Raw genomic sequence first — 13,809 nt, forward strand, 5'->3', positions numbered from 1 at the left:
GCCTTCTTCTCCTTTCTCACTTACTCTCCTACAGTTCCTTGTCACCCTGATCCTAAATCAGACCATAGTCTTTCAGTGGATCTCCCTGCTTCTGGACCCGCCTGGGCCCATGCATTCCAAACACCACTCCTAAATTTATCTCCCTAAAACACACCCAAGTTCTCCTGAGTAATTGTGGACTCTGCCTACAGCATCCAGTCTGAATTTCTGGGCCCAAACCAGAGGCCTGCTCCCTAAGCCCTATGTTGTCACTCCATCTTTTGGAGTTAGTGACTTCCTGAGAATAAGAGCTTTGTTTTATATTTCAAAATCAAATCAAATGTAAATTATATGTCAATAAATCCTAGCCAAAAAACCCAAACCACTAGCATGCATCGCTGTGTGCCTACAGACATGCATTCCGATGTGCATGGCTGTGGCCTCAGGGCTCTTGGCCACTCTGTTGAGTGGGATCCAAATACGGCTCCTGACCCATTTGCTAAGCTGTGCACCCCGCCTCAGGGCCACATCATTCTGGGAGATGAGGTGCCCTTCCTATTCCCCCCAAGTCTCAGAGCTCCTCCTATTGTGTTCTGAGGTGCTTTCTTTTCAGAGGAAAAGAGAGTGGCCCAAGGCCAGGCTGGGCCCAGGCAACACAGAGAATGAAATGAGGTTGGTGCATCTCACAAGGGGCTGAGGCCCTCCCCTCCCCCTGCCGTGTGAGGGAACGTGACCCTGGGGAAACATAAATGACAACATTCCATCATTTCCAAGTTCAAAGGTCCATAAGGGCTTTCTAGTCCAACTCTTTATTCTTTCAGGCCATAAAACTGAGAAGGGTGCTGCTTGCTCTCGGTTTACCACCAGGTTACAGGAGAGCTTTAAAACCTCTTTCCAGTCTCTCAACTGCTTCCCTTTCGGGAGCCTTCAAGGTAAGCCTGTGCTTTCTCCCTTACAGCCTGGGAACCCCAACCCCAGGGGCAGCCAGCCCATCAACCTGAACCACTACGCCACCAAGAAGAGCGTGGCCGAGAGCATGCTGGACGTGGCCCTCTTCGTGTCCAACGCCACGCGGCTGAAAGCGGTGCTGGAGCAGGGGCCGTCCGCCCACTACTACACCACCCTCGTCACCCTCATCAGCATCTCTCTGCTCCTGCTCGTGGTCATTGGCATCCTGCTTGTGGTCATCGGTGAGGAGCCCAGGCCTGGACTCGGCCTTGGCGCCCCCTAGTGGAAAGAAAAGCCCCACCGGCTTCCCAGCGCCACCCCTCATTTGCACGCGCCAGTTTCTCAGCCTTACACTAACCTGGTGGTAGCCCCTCGCATGACAACCGCCCAAGTAACAACTCCTCCACAGTCAGAGCAGGCTCCCTATCCTACCTCCTGGTATCACACATGGGGGTCACTCCACAATACCTTCACTTACTTGTAGCAGAGGTCCCTACTGCCTTTTGTATGAGCACCCATCCCCACTCTTATGACCCAGGATAATTTCCCAAATCCCTATTCCATTAAGTACCGTGTGGATGCCCCATGGACTGGGCAGTGAGGGAGAAGGCAGCTTAATGCAATGACTACCACCTCCCTTGCTTTCTGCCACGCAGGTCTCTGAGGTGCCAGACTTTCTCTGACCTCTAGTGGATGCGGTGAGGGAAGTTTGGGGCTGTGGCCCCACCCTGACCCTCCCTTCCCACTCCCCCCACCCTTGTCCACAGCGCGGCTGAACCTCAATGAAGTAGAAAAGCAATGGCAGCTCAACCAGCTCAACAACGCCGCCACCACCCTGGTCTTCATCACTGTCATCATCAACGTCTTCATTACAGCCTTCGGGGCACAGAAGACAGGCTTCCTGGCCGCCAGGACCTCAAGGAATCCCCTCTGAACACAGCCTGGGACCCAGGTGAGGGAGGATGGAAGGTCGCCAAATGACCCTTTTCTCAGCTCTGGGCGTTTGGGGTAAAGTGACATCTTTGCAAGCAAAAGGGGAAAGAGATCTGAGGCAAGGAGGGGATCTTAGAGAAGAGCTTGGATCTGGGCCCAGAAAGTCCCCACGTGCTGTTAACAGGTGACTCTTCCTCAGCAATTAAGCTTGAGCTTTTCTATAGCCTGGGATGGGTTTTTCTATAGCCAGTGTGGTTAGTGCTTGGCTCTGCCCCTCTGGCAAGAGGGAAGATGCAGTAGGGATTCCTCCTTGGCGCTGCCCAGCAGTCCTTGCTACTCAAACTGTAGTCCCTGGACCAGCAGCAAAAACACCGAAGCTTGCAGGAAATGTAGACTGTCCGGCCCCACTCCAGATCTACTGAATGGGCATCTGCATTTTCAAAAGGCTGCCAGGGGAATTGTGTGTGCATTAAAGTCTGAGGGCCATTGGTCTGGTCTGCCCTCCTCACTGCCTCTTCTCTGCTTCCCCTACAGGTCCTGGGTCTGGAACTGCTTCCACCTTTCCTCCCTGATCTGTTAGGCTGATGGGCACTTTCGACAGCCCCTGGGAGAGCTCCAAAAAGGGCTGTGTAGATGCCCTTGATCCCTACCCACAGCATCTGAAATAAGATGTACTATTTTACTGGTCTGAATCCCATCTTGGTCTGGAGTCCTGAACTCAGACTGGGGTACTGCCAGTCTTTCTAGTAGCATCTCCAGAATCTAAGACATGTCTATCTAAGGTCAAGCCCGCCCAGCTTCAGGACTCTGGTTCTTACTCCACCTCATTCCTTCCCCTCTGCCTCATCCATTTCCTCTGCTCCAGGCCTCAGTTTTCCCTTTCTGTAAAATGGAATGATTTCTATCTATAAAGTTTTCTGCAAATCCACTATGAGTCAGTCTTTATGCATTGGGCTGGTCTCTGGATGCCCTCTCCAGCAACTGGAAAGAGCTTGAAGGAGCAAACCTAAGTCCGGAGGGAGAAAAATCTTTTAAATCACTCCCTCTTCTCTGGGTTCTGCTGAGTCAACTTTCCTGGCCCCGCCTGCCTTGGGCTAATTACCACCTGCTACATCAGTGGCAGATTAGTCAATTCTGGATTGATCCATGTATGCGCAATCCTTTTTGGGAACTTGTTATAAACCTATCATAGCTTTCAAATTAGCACTTTCTCTTAGGCATGTACTTAAGGCATACAAACTCATTTTGATCTTTGCCTATGCAAAACAGAACTGGAAAGGTAAATTTGCACCCATAAAATGTCAACAGGGCATCCGTAGCTCAAACAGAAATGATTTTTAGATTGTCTGCTACTTTAAAATAAGTCACATCTTGGCTTCTCTCTGCTGCTGACCAAACCATTCTGGCCCTATGTCTAGCCTTCTTCACCCAGGGTGTCCATCAGCGTTTCCCCACTGAAACCACAATCTCCACAAATCTGCTGAGCAGAAAATGCCCAGTCTGCTATCAGACCGTGAACTCTGCAGGCAGGAAGAGTGCCGGCCCCTTCCAGAGTAAACCATGCAGTTCCCCACACAGCAGGCACCCAACTAATGGTAAAGGATGGAGGGTGGTGTGGAGGGTCCTTGGCACATCCATCAGAGGCCTGACTACTAAGGGACAGAGACGTGAACCCTGGGCCTCTTCGCCCACCCCTCTCCCATCTTGATGGGCAAGGGGAAAAACACACGAGCCACTTCGTTTTCTAAGAAGATGCTGTATTTAACAATTTCCTCCCCCCCATCCCACTCCCTCCCCCCACCCGACACATTTCCCTACAGAGCAGGGGCCTACCAGGCCCTCCCCCTTAAGGCAGATGGTGTGGAGGTAACAAAGTCAAACACAAGGCACTGGCCAGGGTCAGAGAGGTGTGCGAGCAGGGCGTAGGAGGCTAGGCTCGCTCCCGTCATCAAAAGAATGGAAGTTGGAGAGCTCTTTGGGTTGGCTCAGGCCTTCCAGTGCCATGCCCAAGGGTGACCCTGGCCCCAGAGAGAAAGCTGGCACCCCAGCCAGCCAACCCTAGCTCTCACTGACTCCCTGAAGTCCTTTCCCAAAGGCAGTAAGCCTGAGCAGGCTCTGAGAAAACCCATAGCCCAGGGGGCAGCTATGGCATCCAACAGCCACAGCCTATTAATTGGAAACTCTTTGTCCTTCTTGATTTCTTAGAGAGGGGCAGGGAATTCTCTTCAACCTCCAGAAGGTTCTCAACGGACCCCAATCTCCTAGATGCCAAACATGTGCCCTTGGTGAATGCAAGGCCCACCGGGTAGACCCTGCAACTCCAAATGCTGTGACTTGGATTCTATCACAGCACAGCTCTGTGGGGCTCCGCTGACTGGCATCCTGGGCCCTGTTGCAACAGCTAGGAGTGCTTCTTCCCAGCAGCGGCGAGCTCTGCGTTCCCCTCCCTAAGCAGACGCTGAAGTTCCACAGCAAGTGTCCGACACTCCCACACACCATTCGTCAATTCAGCAGCAGCGGCAGAGGCAGCAGTGGCGGCAAAAAAAAAAAAAAAACCCAGCCCCAAAGGCCCCAGGGGATTTTTAGTGCAAGAGAAGTGTGTGATCATCAGGTGCCAGAAAGGGTCGCTTCACTTTTCGGTTCCTCTGGGCCCCACTCCCCTCCAACTGGGGAAGAGATCACAGGGTGATGCCCTTACCTCCCCCAACCCGTGGCCTTGCCCCTTACTACCCTGATCCCTGTTCCTCTGTCTTGCCCACACCCCTTCCTCTTCTTCCAAGCAAGGCCAGGGCTGGGGATCCCCCTGCAGGAGGGCAAGGCTGTGGGGAAGCAGAGCTGTGGGGACTCAGGATTTCCACTTCCTTTTCCTCCCATCCTGCTGGATGCCCACCTCCTCTTCGCATCTGAGTCCATGGCTTACATTCCCATCCTCTTTCCTCTCTGCTTCATGGTCTCCCCAAGGCTTATGCTTACAGGCGGGTCGGGAAAGGGGCTTCTCTTCCTGCCTTCTCCACCCACCTTGCCCGTCCTGCACGGCCTGTATGCCAGATGCCAAGGAATGAAAGCCCGCTGTCCACCCGTTCTCAGAATCCCAACCCCACTGGGGCACCTCGAGGATGATGCCACTTCTGTGTTCTTGTCAGTCTGAAGTTAGCACCGCCTGGGGGGTAAGGTTAATGCCCTAATCGGTGGCCAGCTGTTCAGTGGCTACCTGGGAGAGATGTGCGTGTCTCTGGAAGGCACGAGCCTGGGGTAGAGCTGAGAACTCCTCTGGTTATAAATCAGCTGCCGGGTCAAGGACCAAGGGACACATCGCTACACAGGAGTGGGTCTGAGGTATGCAAGTGGGGAATGTACCCTAAATGCACGACTCCATCCCTCTCTCACAGTCAGTGCTGGGTCTGGACAGTTAGTTTTGGTTTTCTGTTAGAAAAATAAAAACCCCAATGAAGTATGTCCAAGAGAAGAGTTTCCAGGGCACAGTCACTACTCCCTGGGAGGAGCGTGGGTAGATGCTGGAATGCACCTCACAGATAGGTTGGCATTGCTCCAACAGGTCTTTCCTTCCTTAACTGTGCTGCCTTCCCCGGGAGCCGGTCCATCTCTGTCAACTGAGTGCACGGCCCCTCCTGGTCCCTCTCTCAAGGTCCTCCCTTCAGAGGCCCCGAGGGTAGAGAGACAGGCCTCAGCAGCTGTCTGTGTGAGGGGACAGCTCTCGGGGGAGTGAGGGTGTTAGCTCTGAGGCATCTTGGAGCCCGGCCATGGCTTCTGCTCCCCTTCCCTCTCCTTCTCAACCGTGAGTAGGGGCTTTGGGGAGCGAGCACAAGTCAAGGAGCAGGAAGCAGTCAGTCCAGTGGGCCACCCTTCGGGATCACGGCATCTTCATCTGGCGGCGGTTCCACATGCCTCGCTTGGAATGGAAGTGATGGAAGAAATTCCTGAGGGAGAGACGTTCCACTTCCAGGCCTGCTTGGAGGATCCTGAGTAGGGGAGGGGCAGGGTGAGCAACAGAAGCACAAGAGGCAGCTGGGGAGAGGCCGAGGCCCCTGAAGATCCCGCCCTCCCGCATCTATACATCTGTGTCAGACCCTGTCTCTGTCTCTCTCTCTGTTTACTCCCCGCAGGGCATGCACACAGCATGGGCTTTGGAGCCAGACAGCCTGGGTTTGAATTCCAGCTCCTTACTATGGAAAGCCCGTAAAACCCGTCACCTTCCAGAGTCCCAGTTTGCCAATCTCTAGAAAGAGGAGGATGATGAGGCACCTAGGTGGCTCAATCCGTTAGCTTCCAACCTCGGCTCAGGTCATGATCTCATGGTTTGTGAGTTCGAGCCCCACGTTGGGCTCTGAGCTGACAACTCAGAGCCTAGAGACTGCTTTGGATTCTGTCTCCCTCTCTCTCTCTCTTTCTCTCTGCCCCTCCCCTGCTTGCGCTCTTTCTCTCTCTCAAAAATAAATTAATAAACATTAGAGAAAAAAAAAGAGGAGAATATACACTCAACTCTTGAACAACACAATTTCATATTGTGCAAGTTTTTTTCTGATAAATACAATACATATATACACACATATATATACATACACACACACACACACACACACACACACACACATCACATATATTGGAGGCTGGTGGTAAAGGCTAGAGCTGATGGGAAGAAGGGCTCAGTACAGCTCCTGGCACACACCCTGTGCCCACCACCAGGAGCTCAGCCTACAGGGGACACATTACGTATGTGATGGAGGCAGAGGGAGCAGATTCCCCCATTGCTTTTCTATATGCTTAGCCCATGGGGTCCCTCTCACAGAGAGACTGTCCTTCCAGCAAGGCTGTACTGAAGTGTGCATCTGCCCAGCCCGGCAGGGAGATCAAGGGTGGAGGTAACCGCTAGACTAGGCTTCCATCCACTTTGGGATCTGCCTTGGCCTAGTTTTGTGAGAGCTGGGTTATCTAATATGAGCTCCTTCAAACTACCTCCTTTGCAACTTCTGTATATACAGCATATCTCCCTTTTCTTTTCTCCCTTGAGGGAAAAAAAAAACATACACAGACCCAGTTTTAAGCCTTAGGCACTCCCTAGCTGTGGGATTTAGGACAGGTACTAACTTCTCCTCAAGCTGTTTTCTTGTTTGGAAAATGGAGATAACCACACCCCCTCACAGAAGTTTGGGGACAAACAAACAAGGGACTGATGTAAATCACCTGCCAAATACAGGCCTCCAGTGATGGCTGGCTGTCTCTTAGAAGCGTCCCCACCCTTCCAGGTCTCCTGACTTTGTCTGTGACATCCTCTAGACACTGGTCCCTTCTTTCTTTGCTGTCTCCCCTTTCCCTCCTCTGCCCCCTGTCCCTTCAGCCCAAACCTCAAGGTATCATCCTCTTTCCCTCCCCTTCCCTTGGCAACAAATTTCTTTCTTTCCTTTTTAAACTTTTACTTATTAAATAATCTCTACCCCCAACATGGGGACTGAACTCACAACCCTGAGATCGAGAGCCTCATGCTCTACTAAGCTACTGGGCTAGTAGCCTCTCTTGGCAACAAATTTTTCTTTCTTTCTTTCTTTCTTTCTTTTTAAAGCAAATTTCTTGACAGAGGAATCTCATACTGATACAGCCTCCACTGCCTCACCACCAGCACGCTCCACGATCCCCTGCAACTTGGGGTCCCGGCCTGCCTGCTCCTGCTTCAGCACCCTCTTCTCGCCCGCTTGCCAAGGCTGCAGCTTGTCTGGGGTTCTTCTTTCTCCTTCTTTCCACTCTTTCCTCCTCCCTGAAACTCCCTTCTCCCAGGGCTTCCAGGGACCAGGACCTCCTGGATATCTTGCTACCCTTTAATGATCCACACTGCCTCTTTTGTCAGCCCCAAAGTCTTTCCTGCCCCTTCACCTGTCTCTCTTATCGATTCCCACAGCCTCAGCCTTCCCAGCCAGGCAATGGCAGAGGGGAAGAGAGCTCCAATTCGGGAGAATGCAGCCATATTTTCCCACAGCACCTTGCTGTGCTTTACCCTGACAGCATACCATGTGCTTTAATTTCCATGCCAACCCTGTGACACAGGCAGAGGCGGTATCATCCCCCTTCTAATACATACAGAACTGAGTCTCGGCCAGGCAGGTAATGTGACCCCCAGTAAGTGGTGGGGCTTCCTTTGAGTACAGTGCTCTTTACCTGCATATCAGGAGTCTGCAGCCCAGGGGGCCGGGACACCATCCGTCTAGCCCTGTTCCCTCCCCAGAGCACCTGATGGGATGGGATCCCAGCACGTCCCTCAGATGCCCTCCTTTCCCAGTCACCTGTCCAGCAGTTCCCAGTCTTCCCCACCCCAGCGATCTCGGAACTCCTTGGTGTTCATGCCCCCGATTCTGTCCAGGTCTGACTTGTAGATGCCGAGCAGTCCAAACCCATTCACCTCCCAGTAGCCTGTGGACAGACGAGAATCCCCCGGTGAGATGAGCCAGGGGCCAGGAGGAAGCAATGAAGGCTTCTGGGCTGCATTCCCAGAGCCTTCTCTGAAAGACAGAGGATGGGGTGCCTGAGGCTGAAAGCTGTCTCGTTTGAACAAGTCCCTTGCCTGTTCTGGGGGGAAGCCCCCGACGCTAACGTTCAGGGGCCAATGGAAGCAGCGGTCCTAAAAGGGAAGGACCATGGGCTCTACAACAGGATCTGACAGCAGCAGTCACTGGAGGCACAGCCCAGTGCACCTTTCTTATTTGTTTCCCTCTCCAGAGGCAGGGAGCCTGTCTTTCCATTTTTTTTCCATCTGCACAGGGCATAGAGTCTGGCACACAGTAAACGTCTGGTGAAGGGAGAAAGGAAGATGGGGAGGAAGTGTTCATCGTTGCTGCTGCTGTGGCCATGAGCACAGCCCTCAGGCACCTCTCTGGTGGACCATCCAATGGGCAGAAGCAGCAGGCAGGGGGTGGGGATGCTGTCATGGCAGACGTGGTTGTTTCCAGCTCTGGGATGAAGAACCAAGGCCAGAGAGGACTTTCCTACCCTCCCCAGCCCAGGGCAGAGCTCACCCTCAGGCCACTGGGGGGTGGCCCCGCAGTGCAGCCTCATCACCATGGGGGCAAAGGCCATCTTGCCCTCTACACAGTGCTTCCGGATGGTATCGATGATTCCAGCTGGGAAGTGGATGTGGAGGTCACATAGGAAGATGATGCTGTGTGGGTCCTGGGGACAAATTGGGGAGGGTCAGTAGACCCTACGGACCAGGGCTCAGAGGTCAGGCCACTCCCTAGAATGATCCTTAGGTCCTTCTCATTTGAATAATGGACAAACTTCCATAATACAAACTGTTGGGCAGATTTCCATAGTACTGGGCACCAGAGTGCAGTTCTCAGAGTCAGAGAATGAGTTCTGATGCCTTCCCTCCACAATGTATGAACTGCAAGGACTCAGGACAAATGCTCCAGTGTCATTTGTTCAGTCCCACCCTGGCACTGGCCCTGCCCCATAGCAGAGTGGAACGTCCGTGTCCTCATTCCCTCCTGCTGTGAGGAGCGGACCACCGCACATATCCCAAATGTCTCCTCCTCTTAACCAATCTGTAACCACGTCTCCAGAGCCCCTCCCAGGTTATTACCTTCACCAGGTCTATGCCAGCCTGAAGCCCAGCTGAACGCTCAAAGTTTCCACTTAGCTTCATGTACTGGTAGCTGCAGGGAGAAGAGAGGAGGGGAGGGCAGAGTATCAGGGCTCAGCAGCAATGGTCCCTGGAGGAAGCCAGCAGGCATGGAGGAGGGATGATGCGTGCTCCTGGGATGGGATTATGGGCAGGTGAGTCCTCTGGAGAAAGCCAGAGACTGGGACTCAGGAAAGCCAGGTGGGACTTTGGGCTCTGCCTAGGACCCAGCAGTCCTGAGACTTCAGAAAGCAGGTGGCTAAGGCCGTGTGCTGGCCAGGGAACCTCCTCACCTCCGCAGCTTGGACCTCTTTAGGGCCATCTCGACGTCCATGTCCTCACTGCTATAGTCCGTGATGATGATATTGAAGTGTGGGTCACCGGTGACCTGGAACAGCTTTTCCATGTCTCCAATGAATTGCTGTACCCAGCGCGCCTGGTTCTTTACTGCCATGGTGGGCAACAGAGAGAAAGAAGTGATAATGCAAAGAAAGGCATCCCCACTGCCAGCTCCTACATGAGTCAGGACCCTATCAGACCTCCGCTTAGGGGTAATACAACTATGGAAACCACCAGCAATGCTGCAGGGAGGTGGAAGGTGGAGGGAGAGCTTACCGGTGAAAGGGGGCTCTATACCCTGCTGCCTACAGAGCCTCCAGGCAGGGCCCCATGGGAAAGCCTTGGACGGGGCTTGTCCTCAGCTCTCCTAGTCACCCGATCATGCTGTCTCACTGTTATCTGCCCATCCTATTATCACCCTAGCCCACAGTTACACATGTCTGTTACGTGCTCCCCTTTTCCACTATAAAAACCAGGTAACCCCCTCTATGTCTTATTCCCCAGAGTAGTTGCAAACCCCAGTACAACAATCTGGCCATGATTGCACCCAACCCCGAAACCTGTTATAATAGGAGAGCAACTGGCCCGAGAGTCAGCATCTTTTCCAACGCCAACACTCAGTCACGTGATCTTGGGTCCTCATCTATAAGGTGGCCTCTCCCACAGGTTCTTATGAGATCAAATCAGTGAGCAGAGACCTGGGTGGCTCACGGTTACTTTTAGGATCCCCACTCTGCTGATAATGGCCGGGCTCAGCTTGAGGCTCACCAGGCACAACGAAGTGGACCACGGCTCGGTGATTCCAGGAGAAGCCCTGGGGCCAACACAGCTTGGGCTCTGGGGCCCGGACATTCAAGACATGTCTCCGGCGGTTGTGTGAGCCCCAAACCAGGCCCTGCAGGTTCCGGGCCTCGACCTCTTCCCCACCAGCTGGATCGATGCCCTGCCAGCCTCGTGTAGACACATACTCGGAGAGCCGCACTGGGCGCTGGCCTTGTTCCAGCAGCTCAAGCTCCAGGAGGTAGCGACCTCCACGTAGCTGGTCCTGGCGCTTCTCCACGTTCACAATTCGCTGCAGCTGGTACTTCCTGTGGCAGAAAGGGCGGGCAGCTTGAGTAATTCCTTCCCCTACTGTGGGGGTAACATGGTGTGGTAGAAGCCTGTAAGGAGGTCAGGAGACCCTGGTTTTTGTCCTGGCGATGCCTTTGGCTAAGATGCTTATACCAGGGGGTGCCAGTAGAGCATGCAACTTGATCTCAGGGTCATGAGTTCAAGGCCCAGGCTGGGTGTAGAACTTAAGAAATAAGAAAAGAAAGAAAGAGAGGGACAGAGAGAAAGAAAGAACAAACTTACACCAGATGCTTAATCTCTAGTGTTCACTGCCTCCATCTTTAAAAATGTACCTAATTGACCTTGGATGATCTCTAAAGTCTGTTATAGCTCTAAGATCCTAAGTATGTAAGGTGAATGTGTGTCCTTCAGAAACTGACCCTCATTAATAAAATACTCTGCTCAGAGTACATAAGACACATGGATTATCAGATAAATGTTGATTGGTTGGCTCAATATCATTAGTCACTAGGGAAATGCAAATCCAAACCATAAAGCGATACCATTTCACACACTTTAGGATTGTTAATGAATTCATTTCTTAATTAAAATGTTTAGTTTTGAAAGAGAGTGAGAGAGACAGAGAGTGAGCAGGGGAGGGGCAGAGAGAGACGGAGACACAGAATCCAAATCAGGCTACAGGCTCTGAGCTGTCAGCATAGAGCCTGAGGCGGGGCTCAAACTCACAAGCTGTGAGATTATGACCTGGGCCAAAGTTGGATACTTAACCGACTGAGCCACACAGTCGCCCCTATTTATTTATTTTGAGAGAGACAGAGCACACAAGCAGGGGAGGGACAGAGAGAGAGGGAGAGAGAGAGAGAGAGAATGGCGAAGCCTAATACATGGCTCAATGCCACAAACTGTGAGACCAACACATGAGCCAAGATCAAGAGTCGGTGACTCAACCGACTGAGCTACCCAGGCGCCCCCCGCCTCAATGGCTATTTTAAAGAAAGGAAGATAACAAGCGTTGACAAAGATGTAGAGAAATTGAAACCACTGATGGGAATGAAAAATGGTGCAGCTGATTTGGAAAAGAGATTGGCAGTTTCTCAAAATGTTAAACAGAGTTACTGTAAAAGTCAGCAGTTCTACTCCTAGGTATATCACCAAGAGAACTGAAAACATGCTGACACAAAAATTTGCCCACCAATGTATTCATAATAGTCCCACAGTGGAAGCAACCCAAATGTCAATCAACTGACAAATGGACACACAATCCATGGCATAGTCACGCAGCGGAATATTATGCAGCTGTACAAAAGAATGAAGTACTCAATACATTCTACAATATGAATAAGCTAAGTGCAAGAAACCAGAAACAAAAGGCCACATATTACACCGTTCCATTTACATGAAATGACTATTATAGGTAAATCTGTAGCAGAAGAGAGTCGAGTAGTGGTTGCCAGGGACTGAGAGGAGGGAGAAACAGAAGTCATGCTAACAGGTACAGAGTGTCTTTTACAAGGGATGAAAATGATAGGAATCATAGTGGTGATGGTTGCATAGCATTATGAATATACCTAAAAACCACCAAATTGTACACTCTAAAACTACACTGTAAAACGGGACATTAAATAGTACGTGAATTCTATCTCAATTAAAAGAATGCTGATTGGTTAAATGAACGAATGAACAAACAAAGAAGTAAGGCCATGCTTGCTGCCCTCGCCCTTGTAGCCCATACCTGGGGTCTTGTCTCTTTTAGCCTCAGTTTTGCCTGATGGTGGGACAAAGACCTGACGGGTACACCTCATCTCAGGGACGGGGGGTCCCAGGTGCTTGATCTTCCACGGAGCCTGCCGCAGGGGACCGTGCTACAGCCCCCAGGTCCCTGCCCCCAGGCCAGCTGGCTGCGCGAGCCCCAGCCCCGGTCCCAGAAGAGCCCTTTACCTTACCCCCGGCTCCTCTGGTTGAGCTTCTTCAGGAAGACGCGTGTGACCTCAAGAGCCTCCTGCTCTGGAAGCAGCAAGTTGCCAGATGTGTTACAGTTCAGATCGATCCAGTCAGTCCGCAGGGCTTGGAAGTCCAGGTTCCGAGCACTGAAGGTCTGGTCCCAGCTTACCACGGGGTCAAACATGGGCATGTATTCGAACACCTCACTCACATCCTCTTCCTCTTCCTCTTCCTCCCCCTCTTCTTCTCCCTCCGCCTGTCCTTCCTGGCCTGCAGCTACCACCACCTCTCCCTCCCCGGGCCAACCCCTCCTGGGGGCTGGAAGCTCCATCCTGTCCCCCCTTCTCTGCTCTGCAATGTATGTCTCAACTTGATTCAGCCACTGGGATTGCCCTAGCGTCTTCCTGGGGCTGTCACCAGTGGGCCTGGGCCCCTTGACTTGAGGCAGGTTCCCTGCCAGATGCCCCGGAGGCCACTTCTCAGAGGGAGGGGGATCTTGGCTGGGCCCAGGGCTGGGTCTTCTCCCCTGCTTCTCTGGGGGCTGGACTGGGACATCACTGGTCCTCACAGGGAAGGGAGCTGTGGAGTTCCTCTTGGAAAAGGGTGTCAGTGGACCCTCCCAGGGCTGAGCCAGGAGTTTCCGCAGGCTTCGGAGGTGGTAGTCAGTGACATCCTGCCCAGGGGTAAAGGTGGGCACTGGTTTTCCCTCTGGCATCCTGGCATTCTGGTCATTGGAGTCAAGGGTCTCCTCCACTGCTTCTCCATATTGGGATTCTTCTAGAAGGCCTTCCTTGAAACCTGTCGTTAATAACAACCATTCCTCACATTGGAGTTGCTAACCTTTCCCAAACGAGATATACAAGATAGCTATTGATCATCTGTATAACACACCAAGGAGTTTCAGATGGGGACGGCATCTGGGCTCTGCTATTCACTCACTTATTTATTGTGTGACCTGGGGTGAGTTACTA

General features: G+C 52.3%; 2 protein-coding genes across 5 annotated transcripts in view; one reads left to right on the forward strand and one right to left on the reverse strand.

Annotated features, from left to right (window-relative positions):
- Positions 1-2,788, forward strand: part of NINJ2 (ninjurin 2) — a 78,698-nt gene extending 75,910 nt beyond the window's left edge. For all 3 annotated transcript variants that reach the window (XM_045462779.1, XM_045462780.1, XM_045462781.1), the window contains exons 2-4: positions 938-1,169; positions 1,695-1,879; positions 2,395-2,788. In XM_045462779.1, the coding sequence (XP_045318735.1) occupies positions 938-1,169; positions 1,695-1,861 (399 nt within the window). In that variant the 3' untranslated portion in view covers positions 1,862-1,879; positions 2,395-2,788. The remainder of the gene's footprint in view (positions 1-937; positions 1,170-1,694; positions 1,880-2,394) is intronic.
- Positions 1-13,809, reverse strand: part of B4GALNT3 (beta-1,4-N-acetyl-galactosaminyltransferase 3) — a 140,217-nt gene that overhangs the window by 34,521 nt on the left and 91,887 nt on the right. The window contains exons 14-20 of one of the 2 annotated variants that reach the window (XM_045462778.1): positions 12,841-13,636; positions 10,595-10,914; positions 9,781-9,934; positions 9,449-9,521; positions 8,883-9,036; positions 8,154-8,280; positions 3,644-5,840 (exon numbers count right to left, since the gene is read on the reverse strand). In XM_045462778.1, the coding sequence (XP_045318734.1) occupies positions 5,732-5,840; positions 8,154-8,280; positions 8,883-9,036; positions 9,449-9,521; positions 9,781-9,934; positions 10,595-10,914; positions 12,841-13,636 (1,733 nt within the window). In that variant the 3' untranslated portion in view covers positions 3,644-5,731. Of the gene's footprint in view, positions 1-3,643; positions 5,841-8,153; positions 8,281-8,882; positions 9,037-9,448; positions 9,522-9,780; positions 9,935-10,594; positions 10,915-12,840; positions 13,637-13,809 lie in introns of those variants that run through there. The other variant, XM_045462777.1, reaches the window with a different exon arrangement.

This window comes from Leopardus geoffroyi, chromosome B4 (assembly GCF_018350155.1).
Source record: "Leopardus geoffroyi isolate Oge1 chromosome B4, O.geoffroyi_Oge1_pat1.0, whole genome shotgun sequence".
Taxonomy (NCBI): domain Eukaryota; kingdom Metazoa; phylum Chordata; class Mammalia; order Carnivora; family Felidae; genus Leopardus; species Leopardus geoffroyi.